At 50.0% G+C, this 15400-nt stretch overlaps 1 protein-coding gene across 3 annotated transcripts in view; it reads left to right on the top strand.

The window, feature by feature from the left end:
• Window positions 1-9395: 9395 nt before the first annotated feature.
• The window catches only part of PLEKHB1 (pleckstrin homology domain containing B1), a 45763-nt gene continuing 39758 nt past the window's right edge, over window positions 9396-15400 (top strand). Inside the window, exons 1-2 of one of the 3 annotated variants that reach the window (XM_060274058.1) lie at window positions 9396-9473; window positions 11624-11704. In XM_060274058.1, coding sequence (XP_060130041.1) covers window positions 11668-11704 — 37 coding nt within the window. In that variant the 5' untranslated portion in view covers window positions 9396-9473; window positions 11624-11667. Of the gene's footprint in view, window positions 9474-9708; window positions 9856-10039; window positions 10266-11623; window positions 11705-15400 lie in introns of those variants that run through there. The other 2 variants (XM_060274059.1, XM_060274060.1) reach the window with 2 other exon arrangements.

Here is a 15400-nt window from a genome sequence, read left to right on the forward strand (position 1 = left end):
TATACAAGATCTCAAAGTAGCTGTCTTACTACAAAAGAATTTCAGAAATAGACTGGAAAGAGAAGTTGCTGAATTGCAACTTATCACCAAGCTCAAAACCATGGAGGGACCTGGTTTGAACAGAGATATCGGGTTCTTATCTCATTATACATGATAAGCGATCTTCAGCCATCTCAACCCTTGCTTTTTCATGCAAAACCATTTGCAGTCGTTTGCGATAATTAACAGCTATCAGTCAGTCAATCACCCATTTCCACCACCCTTCTGAGTGATCCCCCCTCCCCATCCCCACCCCTCCCCACCCCTTCTCTACATAAGTGCCTGGACACTTCCATTTCACTGTATCTGAAGAAGTGTGCATGCACACGAAAGCTCATACCAAAATAAAAACTTAGTTGGTCTTTAAGGTGCTACTGAAGGAATTTTTTTATTTTACTAAAAAAATATAGTATAACCACCGACAACTGGGAAACACTGGCCTGTGAGCACTCCAATTGGAGAACAGCCTTGACCAAAGGTGTTTGGGCTTTGAAGACACTCAAACTCAGGACGCAAGGGAGAAACGTGCTAAGTTGAAGTCACGCTTGGCAAACCTTCACCATGTTCAACTCCTGCCCGGAAACCAATGTCCCCACTGTGGAAGGACATGTGGCTCCAGAATTGGCCTCCACGGTCACTTATGGACTCACTGTTAAGATCGCATTCATGGTAGACAATCTTACTCGGCTACAAGTGATCGCCAAAGAAGAATGTGCTTATTCTCTGTGTGTGGTATACATCACCTGAAGAGGAATCTACTCCTTGTCCCTGACACCAGGTTCCTGGGATGAGCTTCTCACACCTCCCCGCTGTTATTTCTCAATCTCTTGCTGCCCTGAGCAGCAGGCTGGTATCGTTGATCCGGTCCTGATGGGCAAGATGAACCCAAAATTATAGAAATCTCACTGCTGGCCTGAAGTTCCAGTGCTTGTGGCATTCGGATGAAAAACTCTCAGGCTGTCTCCTGAGCATGACAGTGAGGTATGACAGAGCATAAACTGAGCTGACAAGGTGGAAACTAAAAATAGCTGCAGTGCATAGCTGGGCCAGACATATTGTCAAGAACATGGAGTCATTGTAGTGTAGAAGTGTTGAGCCGGAAGGAACCCCGAGGGTCATCTAGTCCAACCCCCTGTAATGCAGGGATCTCAACTAAAGCATTCAAGACAGGTGAACATCCAACATTTTCTTAGAAACCTCCAAGGAAGGAGAATCCACAACCTCTCGTGGGAATTTGCTCCACTGCAAACAGCTCTTACTATCTGAAAGTTCTTCCTGATGTTTAGTCGGAATATCCTTTCTTGTAACTTAAAGCCATGGGTTTGAGTCCTATCCTCCAGAGCAGGAGAAAACAAGCTTGCTCCATCCTCCCTGAGATACTTGAAGATGGTTATTACATCTCCTCTCAGTCTCCTCTTTTCCAGTCTAAATATACCCAGCTCCTTCAACTGTTGCTCATAAGGCTTGGCTTCCAGACCCTTGATCATCTTGGTCACCCTCCTCTGCACACACCTTCCAGCTTGTCAACATCCTCCTTACATTATGGTGCCCATAACTGGACAAAGAACTCCTGCTGCATCACACTGTTGACTCATGTGAAACGTGGTCTACTAAGACCCCCCCACACACCTTTTTCACATGTAATCTAAAAATGTACTGGAACATCAATGCATGAATATTAAACATTCGTTGCAACATCAAATGTGAGATTCTTCTTCTTCTTCTTCTTCTTTCCCTCGTAGCCGAGTAAGATTGTCTTCCATTTCATCCTGAGTTCGAGTGTCTTCAAAGCCCATGACACCTTTGGTGAAGGCTGTTCTCCAACTGGAGCGCTCGCAGGCCAGTGTTTCCCAGTTGTCGGTGTTTATACTACATTTTTAAAGATTTGCCTTGAGGGAGTCTTTAAACTTCTTTTGTTGACCACCAGCATTACGCTTTCCATTTTTCAGTTCGGAATAGAGTACCGGTAGTTGCTTTGGAAGACGATAATCAGGCATCCGCATAAGATGACCAGTCCAACGAAGTTGATGTTGAAGTCCAACATTTAAACATAAAGAACCTGCCTTGTTTTACTGGTGGTAGATTCTAGGATGGCTCAGCAATGACAGTCATGTGCAATGCTCCCTAAAGAGGAATGTTTCTTCAGTGATGGGATATAGCCTTGTCTGAACATCTTTCACAATGCAAAGGATTGGTCAGAGGTGAAACAAAGAGAGATCAGTTCCAGGAAGTGTTTTGTTGTTATTATTTCCCCTTTTTAAAAAGGACTAAAAAATGATCAGGCCCTCCAAACACCTGCACCTCACTTTAGAGGGGCTGCACTGATGCATAAAAATCAAACAAAACTGCTAACGACTCTTCTAAGATCATTTAATCACTTGCTGCAAGCTCGTTTGACTCTGCACAAGGCATTACATAATGTGTGTCTGTAACTAGGTCGTGTTATGCATGTTTACTCAATGTTGTTTTGTTTTTTAATAAGTTTTTTTTAAAAAAATAGCCTGCTAGACTCCAAGATGCCCATCCAAATCAGACACGTCCTGATTTTCGGGTGTAAAAAAGGCATCGGGGGAATTTTGCCGAATCTGCAAAATGTCAGGGAAAACTCGGCTGCATGGGAAAGAGCACCGGAAAGCTCAACAACTTTGTGGGTGTCAGAAATTTTACGTTTTGAAAGATGGCGACCCCATCACTGGCCGTGGGCCTTGTTTGCTGGGGCTGATGGGAGTTGGAGTCCATTAAACCTCCAGAGGGTCAGAAGTACCCTGCACCTGATTTAAACCTTATTTTTAGAGCGAAAGGGGCACAGGCGTTGGGAGTGAGCTCTGCTATTGGAGCTACAGCAACAGTGGCTGCCTGCTTGCTAAGTGAGCCCTGAGAGAAGCCTCTTCTGCTGTTCCCCCAGCAAGACAAACAGGCCTTTGAAACTCCCAGAGAGCACGATGGGTATTCGCATCTAGGCTGAGCAGCCAAAGTAAACTGCGGGCTCATTGTAAAATGTGATAACAGATAGAATCACAGTTGGAAGGGACCACAAGGGTCATCTAGTCCAGCGCCCTGCAATGCAGGAATATTTTGCCCAACATTGGGATCGAACCCACGACCCTGACATCAAAAGTCTCATGCTTTACCTACTGAGCTATCGGGGGTTGTTGTAAGGAACCCCTGTAAGGGAATAGCTAATGGTATTGGTGAATTTCTGACGAGGGTCACCAGAGTTGTCCTTCCTGCGTGGAAGCCTTCTTCCTACAATTTCCAACTTTCTGACTCTTGCCTGCTGCTGTGTCTTTACCCAGGCAGGCAGTGTGGCATAGCGGTTAGAGTGCTGGACTGCGACCTAGGAGGCCAGAGTTCGACCAGCCATGAAGCTCACTGGGTGACCTTGTCTCTTGGCCCAAACGACCTCACCAGGTTGTTGTGAAGATAAAATGGGGAAGGGGAGAAGCACGTACAACACCTTGGAAGGGAAAGGTGATGTATCGATGTAAAAAATACAAATACAATCAACCACAGCTTGAACTTCAGACACCAGCAGCTGATCCTGCCGATCTCCCATGTCATGCAAAATGTTGCCTGCTGATTTCTGCTGATCAAGCGGTGTAGCAGCCACAAGAGAGGGCAGGATGGACACGGACACACCCACCCTGTCAACTGGTCATCGTGGACTTCCTTCCAAATTCCTAATATGTCCACAATGAACACCATCCAGGCTCAGATGAACACCATCCATTCTCCCCAGTTATTATCAGCAGCAAAACTCCAACAGAAACAATTGTACTGTACACCCGGTTTCTCATACTGCTGGTGCTCTTGAAGATTCCTCTTCCCACCTGTCCCTGTGCTCTTCCTCCTTGTAAAATGAGCCTTGATATCAACAAGCTCATTTTCTTCAAGATGTCAGAACCGTTTGGATGCAGAGTGCAGCTTTGGGGGAGAGCGCAGATTCCCCCAGAGTCTCATTCATGCGCATGGTAAATAAGCAGATGGCGTCAGTGTCTGTCCGTGGGAAGGCACGAGCAACACTGTAGTAAATTCTCCCTGTTCAATCTTTGCTCTTGAACGAAGGGGGATCTGTTTCCTTTCCATATCCCAGTGGGAGAAACAGGCCAATCTCTTGGCTGGGTAAGGAACAGGCCAGGTAACCACAGGTTATCGATCTGTTTCTGGGCACAATTCAAAGTGCTAGTTGTTGTTGTTGTTGTTTAGTCGTTTAGTCGTGTCCGACTCTTCGTGACCCCATGGACCATAGCACGCCAGGCACTCCTGTCTTCCACTGCCTCCCGCAGTTTGGTCAAACTCATGTTCGTAACTTCGAGAACACTGTCTGTTATGTACTGAGCTGAATCCTAGAACAATAGGATTCAGAATCAGCGGGAGCTACCCAATCCAACTCCAGGTGGAAGTGAATCCGCAACCTGATTGGCCTGCTGGAGCAGCCAATCAGGCGGCTGGCAGAAGTGAATCTGCTACCTGATTGGCCTGTAGGAGCAGCCAATCAGGCTGCAGGCAGAAGTCAATCCACAATATAATTGGCCCACAGGTGTAGCCCTGAAGTAGCCAATCACGCAAGGCCCATTGTGTAAATAATGTATATAAGCAGATGGTTTTGGGAAAAGAGCCATTCTTCTTCTCCTCTTCTCCTTGATGACTATGAGCTGAATAAAGAGCATGAAATTCACTCTCGACTCCGAGTACATTTCACTGGCGACGAAGGTGGGATCCTGCTGAGCTGACCGCCACCACGCACTGCACCGCAGCACCACCACCTGCTGCACCGCTGCATCGCACCGTGCATCCAGGCTTCAGCTCCAGGACCCAAGGAACCCAGAATGGCAACCGACAGCAGCTTCTCGCCATTCAAACCAGCATCAGGAGACTGGGAAGGGTACGCCGCCCGTTTCAACTTCCTCCTGCAAGCGAAAGAAGTCACCAACGATGCCATGAAGAGGGCGACATTCTTCAGCGTCTGTGGAGAGGAGACGTTTGAAATCGCCCGGGCTCTCCTTGCACCTAGAGATGTTGCTACCGTCTCTTACAAAACAATAATGGAACGGCTGAAGGAGCACTTCTCACCACAGCCCTCGGTGGTAGCTTGCCGAAATGCCTTCTACGCAAAGCGGCAAGCCCCGGGGGAAACCATAACTGGGTTTGTGACCTCCCTCCGCCAAGCCGCCCGGCTATGCAACTTCTCAGAGTTGGAGAACATGCTTCGTGACCGCCTCGTCGGTGGCCTGAGGGACGAGATGTTGCAACGACGCCTCTACGCCAAAAAAAAGACCTCACGTTCCAGATTGCTCTGGAGGAAGCCCTGGCAACCGAAGCCGCCGAGAGGTCAACGCAAGAGGCACGACCGGCCCCGCCATCCCAACCGAGGGTCTACCACGAAGACCTCACCGACGAATCCGAATCTGACAGGGAGGAAGTACACCGAGTACAGCGGCGCACTCAAGCAGCACACACACCACAGCAGCCTCGACGAGAAGGAGGGAACTGTGCAAGCTGCGGGGAGAACCACGAGAGGAGGACCTGTCGTTTCCGCAACGCAGAGTGCAGGCAGTGCAGAAAATTGGGACACATCGCCCGGGTGTGTCGGGCTCGACTCACCCGTCGACAAGCATCAGATGACCGACCCAGGAGCCCCAGGTCACACGGCACCATGCACCAAGGCAACTCGACGGAGATCACGGACTACCAGGTATTCCAGTTGCCCCATCCCAGCACAGAGAAAATTTATATAGAGGTACAGATAGAGGGAGCCCCATGCCGCATGGAGCTGGACACGGGTTCAACTCTATCCATAATCTCGGCCCGAACATTAAGGGAACTGTGCCCTAATGGGGGTCCCAAACTAAGGCCGGCCCCATTCACCCTCCGGGACTTCCAGAAACGTAAGGTCCCTACAATGGGGGTGGAGACCTTCAGGGTGCAATATCGAGGGCGAAAGCAACAATTGGACTTGCTGGTAGTTAAGGGCCCCTACGTTAGCTTGCACGTGGACTTCGCTGGCCCCTTCCAGGGAAAAACATTCTTCATAGTGGTGGATTCCTACACCAAATGGCTGGAGGTCGCACTGGTACCGTCCACTTCTACGGCGGCAGCCATCCGGGTACTACGTAAGCTTTTTGCAACCCACGGGCTCCCTGACACCCTCGTCTCGGACAATGGAACCGCATTCACGTCAGAGGAGTTCCAGACCTTCACAGCGCAGAACGCCATCCGCCACATCCGCTCAGCACCATTCCACCCTGCCACCAATGGCCAAGCGGAGCGCATGGTGCGGACCACCAAGGACAGCCTCCGCCGCATGACACAAGGGGACTGGGAATACCGCCTTGCTGCATTTCTTCTAGCACAGCACAGCACCCCAAGCACAACGACGGGCCGGAGCCCAGCTGAACTACTAATGGGCCGGCGCCTTCCAACTAGACTGGACCGACTTCACCCCGACAGAGCTCAGGATGAGGTAGTGGTGGGGAAAGGCAGGAACCCCCGGACATTTGTGGCCCAGGACGCAGTGTACGCAAAGAATTTTGGGGCAGGCCCAGCATGGGTACCCGCCACAGTCACCAAGGTGACCGGTCCCGTGTCGTACGAGGTACTAACGGAAGGGGGGCAATGTTGGCGCCGCCACTGCGACCAGCTACGGCGACGATTCCCAGGAGGAACCCGGGAGGAGAGCGGGACAGAGGGGTCCCAAGGGGACAGCAGGGCAGTGAGGCCTGTAGAGCGAGAGGGGTGGGCAGGGGAAGCAGAAGCAGTAGGCACAGAGGGGCGCCCCGAGGCTGGAAGGACACCGGAACCAGAGCCACAACCTAGTGCTTCAGTGGCGCCAGACCAGACAGCCCCGGCACAGCCAGCAGCCTCAGAACACGAGCCAGAACCAGAACCCCTGACCAAGGAACACCCCAGGCCACAACGCACACGGAGGCGGCCAGCAGACCTTGGGGACTACGAATGCAACTTCCCGGGCAGGACTGGAACTTAGAGGGGAGGGGTGTTATGTACTGAGCTGAATCCTAGAACAATAGGATTCAGAATCAGCGGGAGCTACCCAATCCAACTCCAGGTGGAAGTGAATCCGCAACCTGATTGGCCTGCTGGAGCAGCCAATCAGGCGGCTGGCAGAAGTGAATCTGCTACCTGATTGGCCTGTAGGAGCAGCCAATCAGGCTGCAGGCAGAAGTCAATCCACAATATAATTGGCCCACAGGTGTAGCCCTGAAGTAGCCAATCACGCAAGGCCCATTGTGTAAATAATGTATATAAGCAGATGGTTTTGGGAAAAGAGCCATTCTTCTTCTCCTCTTCTCCTTGATGACTATGAGCTGAATAAAGAGCATGAAATTCACTCTCGACTCCGAGTACATTTCACTGTCCAACCATCTCGTCCTCTGTCGTCCCCTTCTCCTAGTGCCCTCAATCTTTCCCAACATCAGGGTCTTTTCCAGGGAGTCTTCTCTTCTCATGAGGTGGCCAAAGTATTGGAGCCTCAGCTTCACCATCTGTCCTTCCAGTGAGCACTCAGGGCTGATTTCCTTCAGAATGGAGAGGTTTGATCTTCTTGCAGTCCATGGGACTCTCAAGAGTCTCTTCCGGCACCATAATTGAAAAGCCAGACTATCCAAAAGACCCTAGTTTCTCACAGGAATTTGCCCAGGCTCTGAGGGAAGGCCCTTATTTCAGTCCCACCACCCTCACAGGGACGCAGGACAGAGCCTTCTCAGTGGTGGCTGCTCCCAGACAGCTTTGGAACTCCCTTCCTAGAGAAGCCAGACCTCCCCCCTCCTTGTTGTCATTCCACCAGCAGGTGGAGACTCTCTTATCCCAAGAGGCCTTTGGGAACTGGCTCCCCTCGCCCCCTCTTTTTCTTTTTTAAGGAAAGGGCATTTAATAGTGCTGTGCCGTTTTTATTACCTGTATTTCAATAGGCTGGTTTTTAAAAGAATATTATTTAATATTATTTTGATTCCATTAGAGTTCAATTACTTTTAAATGATTGTTTTTAGCGAGCCAGGGTGAGCAGCAGTGAAAACAACTTGGGGTGCCTCCTGGCACGTGCCCGGTTGTTGTGGCCGCTGAGGCAGAGGAAGGATGCCTTTGTCCGCTTCATCCGGTCACCGGTTTTTCCTGTTTTGCCAAAGCCTCAGGTAAGGAGGGACACAAGAGTGTAGGCCTCTGTGGGCTTTTGTTTTGGCACGGTCAGTGCCTCTTGTCCTTTCTCTAAGCCAAAAGGCAGTGTGTGTGTGGGGGGGGAGGCGCAAGTCACCGGAGCATCATTTGAACAGCCGATGTGCCGAAGCACCACTAAAAATAGAGCAGGATGAGAAACACGCTGAGGGGAACAGATGGGAACATCGCTGCTGCACACTTTCCCAGCTGCCTCAACCACACCTGCTCAGGCTGCATATGCATCGTGCATTTAAAGTGCGCCTCCTCCCCATCAAGAATCCTGGGAACCCCCTTGGAGAAATACAATTCCCAGCACCTTTGTGTGGGGGGGAAATCTATAGTTTCCATGATTCTCTATGGGGATGGGGTGTGTGGGGATAAAAAGGTAAAGGTAAAGGGACCCCTGACCATTAGGACCAAGCAACGGGAGTTCACCCCGTCACAGGGATTTGAAACGCCGACCTTCTAATCAGCAAGCCCTAGGCTCAGTGGTTTAACCACAGCACCACCTGGGACATTTAAGTGTCCTTTAAATGTATGGCGTGGACACAGCTTGTGGCTCTTTTCCTATCTAAAACCTGCTACTCAGCCAGCAAAAGAACAAAGCCCCACTTGGACTGGAAGCCTGGAATGCCCAGTGCTTTTTTTCGGGGGGGGGGAGGGGCGGCACATACCCCTAAACTTTTTGTGAATCTTTGTACAGAACTTTTCTCCATTTACTTTATTTATTCCCCCCCCCGATTTGAACTATAAAATTGTGATTTTCTTGAGTCAAGATGAGAGTACTCCTAAAAAAATTTTAAGAGAAAAAAAGCACTGGGAATGGCCCAATTTGCAAAGGGTGGGACACCAACAGAGGGAGATCTAGCCCCCCAATTTTCTGTTTTCTCCAAGACTGCAGATCCTAGATGCCCTTCTACCTGGGAGTAAGCCCCATTGGAAAGCAACGGAGCTGATTTCTCAGTAGGCACCAGAGAGGTTTACGCTGGAAGGACATTCCTCCCCTTTGCAACGGATGCGCAACGAAACGGGGAGTCAGGTGAGGGGGGCCTTTTGGGGAAATGAAGGCGAGCATCTCCTCCTCCTCTTGCATCCTGGGAGCTGGAGTCCATCCCGGGCTGCGCTGCCCAGTGCAAACTACGACTCCCAGAATGCTGCGCAAAGAGGGAGAGGGAGAGGGTGTTGTGTTTCCATCTGCCAGAGGTTTGATGTGGCTGCCCGGCGAGTCCCGGGAAAGGTGTCAGCGCGCGCCGGGGGCTCTCTAGGTATAAAGCAGGGTGAGGTGAGGTGGGTGGGTGGGGAAGAGAGGACTTGGAGCTGATGGGCTGGGCGAGGGATGGTGCAAAGGGGTGGCGCGTGGCGGAGTTTCTTTGCGCGCAAGAAAGCAGGCAGGCGCTGGGATACCTGGGCATCGCGTGCGCATCTTTGCAACCCCGGGAGAGGCGGCGCAGCTTCTTATTTGCAACGGATCCACAAGGTGGGAAGGGAGGAGAGAGAGAAGGAGAGAGGGAGGCAGGCAGGCGACGAGGCAGCCCTGAAGCAACGCGCCCCGACCCCATTCCCAGGCTTGGTGTGGGAAGGAGGGAGCGCAGCTGAACCACCTTACCCAGACCTAAGGCGGATCCAGCCCCTTCGTTCAGGAGAAATGTGAGTGATCTGGGCGGTCTAGCGATCGGGTGTAACCGAACCCTAGTCCAGACAACGTAAGAGCGCGGCGACCCGGGTTCATTTTGAGTTCTCTCTTACCTCTGACGGAGGTGGAATCGCAAATATAGTTTTTGTCCAGTTTCAAGCTCCGGATTAGCGGAGCAGATTTGTGCGGGCAGAGACGGGAACGCAGAGGAAAAAACTTTGGGGATCCTTTTCCAGCAGGCTTTGGGTTTCTCCTGCCGCCACCGGGGAAAAAAATATCTCTTCTCTTCTCCACATTTCTCCCTCGCCTTGCAGGCTTCATCCAGCCAGGTAGATTCGAGGCACGTTTCCCTGGGGGGGAAGCGCCAGGAAGAGTCAGATGAAGGTTGCTCACCATAAGCGTATATTGGGCGACAGCCTCAGTGGTACTTTTCTGTAGTATTTTTGTTGCCCCGTTTGAACGAAACTTCTGGACTTTTCCCCACTCGTTTTTATCTTCATTATTTCATAGACTAAAAACAGATTTTTTTTATTTTCAAAAATTGTTTAATTTAGGCTTCCATGTTGTGCTCCTATGGTTCTGCAGACCCGAATCTTTCTTCCCCTTTCTGCTCTGGGTGCCTGGCCACCACCCACCCCGTTCACTGATTGATTGATTGATTGAATTTATATCCCCTCTTATTGGCTACAAGGACCTCCAGGTGGCCTACATGGTTCTTCTCCCCCCCCATTATTATTATTATTATTATTATTATTATTATTATTATTATTATTATTAATATATTTTTATTGAAAGCTTTCCCATAAGTAACAAGAGTACATTCAGTGTCTCTGTTTTCAAATTGTAGAGTCTTTCATAAAGGTCAATGACAGTCAATTTGAGGCATTTTTTGTCGTAAGCAATGTGGGATTGAGAAGGGGAGAGAGAGAAGGGGAAGGGGGGGGGAGAGAAATACTTTCATTCTTTGCAGAGTATAGGAGTGTTAGTATCCCACCCCAAAAAAACAACCTTGCGAGGGTTGTTTTGAGAGAAGGCAGTGGCTGGGTCCAGGCTCACCCAGTGAAAGGTTCATGGCTGAGTGGGGGGATTTGAACCCTTATCTCTAACCATTATGCCACACTTCCCCCAGCCCCCTTGCCTGGCCACTTTGTGGTGCCATGCTTAGATCCCCCCCTCCTTTCCTGATCCCATTTCTGTACTCCTGCCAAGTTCAGCAGCAGAAAGGAGCCGGGACTTTTAGGAAGCAGTTTAAAGCAGCCTTCTCCATCCCAGGCTCTTCCAGGTGTTTCGGACTACAACTCCCACCAGCCCCACTAGGGGTGGAATTATGGGAATTGTAGTCCAGAACAGCTGGAGGGCCCCAGGTTAGGGAAGGCTGCTTGGAAGCAATGCCCTGCTCCAGGTATGTTCTAGTCTAGATAGCTTCAGTTAAACATAGAAGCAAAATGCTAATCTCTAAATCCCGCAGAGGGAAAAGGAACTGCGGCTTCCCTCTTCCCCCCTCCCCACCCTTTTGTAATTTACATAACAGAGATAATTCGAGAGGAGCATTAAAAAAAGATCTGGTTAGCCGCACACTCGTGCCTTTATTTAGAAGTCCAGTGACCCCAATTGCCGCTCTCCTCCCTCCTCCTCTCCATCCCACAGTTGGAAAATTCCCACTAGCAGAAAAACAAGTTGTTTTCTCTCGGAGAGCTGGCCGAGGAGGAGGGAAGGTGATCTGATGTCACATTCTGATACGGTAGTTTTGCATTCCTAACTCCTGCCTTTCCTCTCCTTAAGTTCTTCTCCTGCCGGGATAGATCAGCCTGGAGATCTCTGCAGAAATGGCCCTGTTGAAATGCGGCTGGCTCTGGAGACAGAGTAAGTCTTAGCCTGGGAATTTAGAGGCTCGCTCTTCTTCTGAGAGAGGCGGGGAAGCTTCTGGGACTGCTGCGCTTGCTGTGTTCATAATGGGGTGCTTGAGAGACCAGTTGTGTCTTGGGATTCCTTGCACATTTCGAACCCCGAGCCCCGAAACAGTACAGCCCATTTGTGTCTGCTTGGGAGCAAGGACTTACTCCCAAGTAAGCTTGCAAAAGATTGGATGTTTGCTCTTGTTGGGGGCCACAATCTTTGTAAAAAGACCAACAAAACGGTTAGAAATGGACAAAGCTGTCTTTGCTTCCCAGACACATCTGGATGACTACTGTCGAAAACAGGAAGGTGAACCAGATATGGTCGGATCCATTAAGGCTCTTTTCATACTCTTATCATGTTTTTAATATTCTGTTGGGAGCCACCCAGGGTAGCTGGGGAAACCCAGCCAGATGGGTGGGGTATAAATAAATTATTATTATTATTATTATTATTATTATTATTATTATTATTATATCTAAGGGCATTTGGTACCAGAAGCAGACAATCTGAGCAGCACTCCCCTAAAGGTGGTGGAATGCAACAATCCCTTTAGCAATGTTCACTTTGCTTTGCTGTAATGATATTCCAACTGCCCAATGGTAGGACAGGCCCAGAAAATGACTGGGGCAACCCACTCAGATTGTGTGTGGGGGGTATAAGCAATATATTATTATTAAAACCAGCTTTTGGTGATTTTAATTGACTAGCCATTGCAAAATTGTCACCGTAATTTATGGATGTTTAGGTGGAGCAACTTTTGTATTTAGGGACCTATCTATAGGCTTGAAAACTTTTTTAAAAAACCCATATACAGTGAGAAAGTCCAGGTTCTCAGAATTGCGCAAGGTGGAACCGGTAGTTTTTGGAGGCCATTGACAATATGCATATTTTTAAATTGCCTTGGACTTGGTTTCCATGAAATAGCAGCATAGCTATAAACAAATATTCTGTATGAAAGTTTTGGGTAGCAGTTATTTCCTAGATCGCCACCCCCCCTTCCAAACATCTAGAGTAGTGTTTCCCAAACTTGGCTTTCCAGCTGTTTTTGGACTACAACTCCCATTATCCCCCGTTACCACCTGCCTATATTATATGAGGGAGGTGCCAGGCCAATGTCCTTTTACATCAGGCACCCCCAAACTCGGCCCTCCAGATGTTTTGGGACTACAATTCCCATCACCCCTGACCACTGGTCCTGTTAGCTAGGGATCATGGGAGTTGTAGTCCCAAAACATCTGGAGGGCCACAGTTTGGGGATGCCTGTTTTCCATGGTCTTCAAACACTGACAGTCCCTATTGATTCTCCACAGACAGTTTTGTGAGGTTGGTGGGAGAGCTTCTTCCCCTTATGTATGAAACGAAGGGAGACCAGGTTTCATCGGAGGCATTTTTTCCTTTATCACCGTGTCTACTTAGGAGCAAGTCCTGTTGCATTCAGCGGGGCTTCCTCCCAGGTAAAGCGGGTCAGGATCGTAAACCTTCTTTGTTTGCTCGCTTCCATCCTGCTTCTCTGCCCAGGCAGTTTGCCACTTTTAAATCCAAAAAAATGGGGAAAAGCAATAAGAAGTTACAGCAGGCAAAAATAATAATGAATTTGATGCCGCCTCCTGACATTGCAAGATCCCGACCCCCATGAGCTCCCGCTAGCAGCCAGGGATGATGACAGTTGTGTTCTGTTTTGGCTACACTTCCTTCAGAAGCGAAGGTCTCCCCCCTTCCCTCGCCTGGCCTCCTCCTCTCCTCCTGTTTACCTGGAAGCAAAGCCCGTTGCTTTTGACGGAGGGTGGGCTGAGGACTGTAGCCTAGGCAACATTTTGTTCCAAACCGCTTTGCTCGAGGCGATCATCCACCTGAATAACTGCTGCCGCCACCGAGGCAGAAGTAAGCTCTCCTCGTTCTCTGCGCTGCTGTCCGTCCCCTTGAAGCTGGGCCATCTGTTCCCACTCGCTGTCTCCACTGAGATCCGTGAGTGAGAGCAAACACATGCCCCCCCCTCCTCTGGGCAGCTCGTCCTCCAGAAACTTCCTCGGGATCCTTGCTTGACACCTGCTCTTTTCTAATGCGGAGAGACGTGGGTGGCACTGGGGTCTAAACCACTGAGCCTCTTGGGTCTTGCCAATCAGAAGGTCGGCGGTTCGAATCCCTGCAATGGTGTGAGCTCCCATTGCTCCGTCCCAGCTCCGGCCAACCTAGCAGTTCGAAAGCACACCAGTGCAAGTAGATAAATAGGTACTGCTGCGGTGCAAAGGTAAACGGTGTTTCTGTGCACTCTGGTTTCTGTCACTGTGTCCCGTTGCACCATAAGCGGTTTAGTCGTGCTGGCCACATGACCCGGAAAGCTTGTCTGTGGACAAACGCTGGCTCCCTCAGCCTGAAAGCACGAGATGAGCGCCGCAACCCCATAGTTGCCTTTGACTAGACTTAACTGTCTAGGGGTCCTTTACCTTTACCTAAGGTAAAGGGACCCCTGACCATTAGGTCCAGTCGTGACCGACTCTGGGGTTGCAGCGCTCATCTCGTGTTATTGGCTGAGGGAGCCGGCGTATAGCTTCCAGGTCATGTGGCCAGCATGACAAAGCCGCTTCTGGCAAACTAGAGCAGCTCACGGAAACGCTGTTTACCTTCCCACTGTAGCGATACCTATTTGTCTACTTGCACTTTGATGTGCTTTCGAACTGCTAGGTTGGCAGGAGCAGAGACCGAGGAACGGGACCTCACCCGGTTGCGGGGATTCAAACCGCCAACCTTCTGATCGGCAAGCCCTAGGCTTTGTGGTTTAACCCACAGCACCACCCGCGTCCACCTTTACCTTACCTCTTCTTGAGTGTGGACTACAACTCCCATCATCACATTGCAGCCAGCAAGCCCAGTGGTCAGCGATGATGGGGTGATGTAGTTTGGCAACATCTTGGGGGCGTCATCTTGGCTACCCCTCTTATCACAGAATTGTGAAGTTGGAAGGGACCCCGAGAGTCATCTAGTCCAACCCCCTGCAATGCAGGAATCTCAACTAAAGCATCCATGAGAGATGGTCATAATTAGGGCCGGATTTACGTATAAGCTAAACAAGCTATAGCTTAGGGCCCCACTCTCTTGGGTTCCCCCCCAAAAAATTAAAGGAAAAAGAAACACACGCCTGGATGTACATTTCCAAAATATAAGATAAAAAACCAAATAAAATAAAACCCCCAAAACGTGCGCCGCACCCCACCCCAAATCACGCACCCCACCCCCAGAACGCGTGCCATGTCCCTGGGGGCAGCGGACCTGCTCTCCGCCCCCCCTGTCCCCACGCAGAGCTACAATTCCCAGAGTCATCTGGCAAGAGATATGGGTTGTTAAGGCACTCTGGGAATTTCACCTCTGCAAGGCTTCTTCTGCTCTCAACTCCCTTCAGTGCCAACCCAGCTTCTTTTCTTGTGTCAAATGCTTTTAGTTGGGGACATTTGATCCCGGAGCCTCTCTCTCTCTCTCTTTTAAATTAAAAAAAGCAGAATAGAAATCCAGCAGACGAGGCAGAAGATGAGAGGAATACGGCTGGGAAACAGAGTCAGCAAACCGTGGGGAGGGGCATCATCCACCCGCAGCATTGCCTGCACGAGCCCCACATCGTGCCCCTGGCTTTGGCTTTGGCAGGCAGCTTTTCCTCACTTTTTCTGG

Source organism: Zootoca vivipara, chromosome 4, assembly GCF_963506605.1.
Source record: "Zootoca vivipara chromosome 4, rZooViv1.1, whole genome shotgun sequence".
NCBI lineage: Eukaryota > Metazoa > Chordata > Lepidosauria > Squamata > Lacertidae > Zootoca > Zootoca vivipara.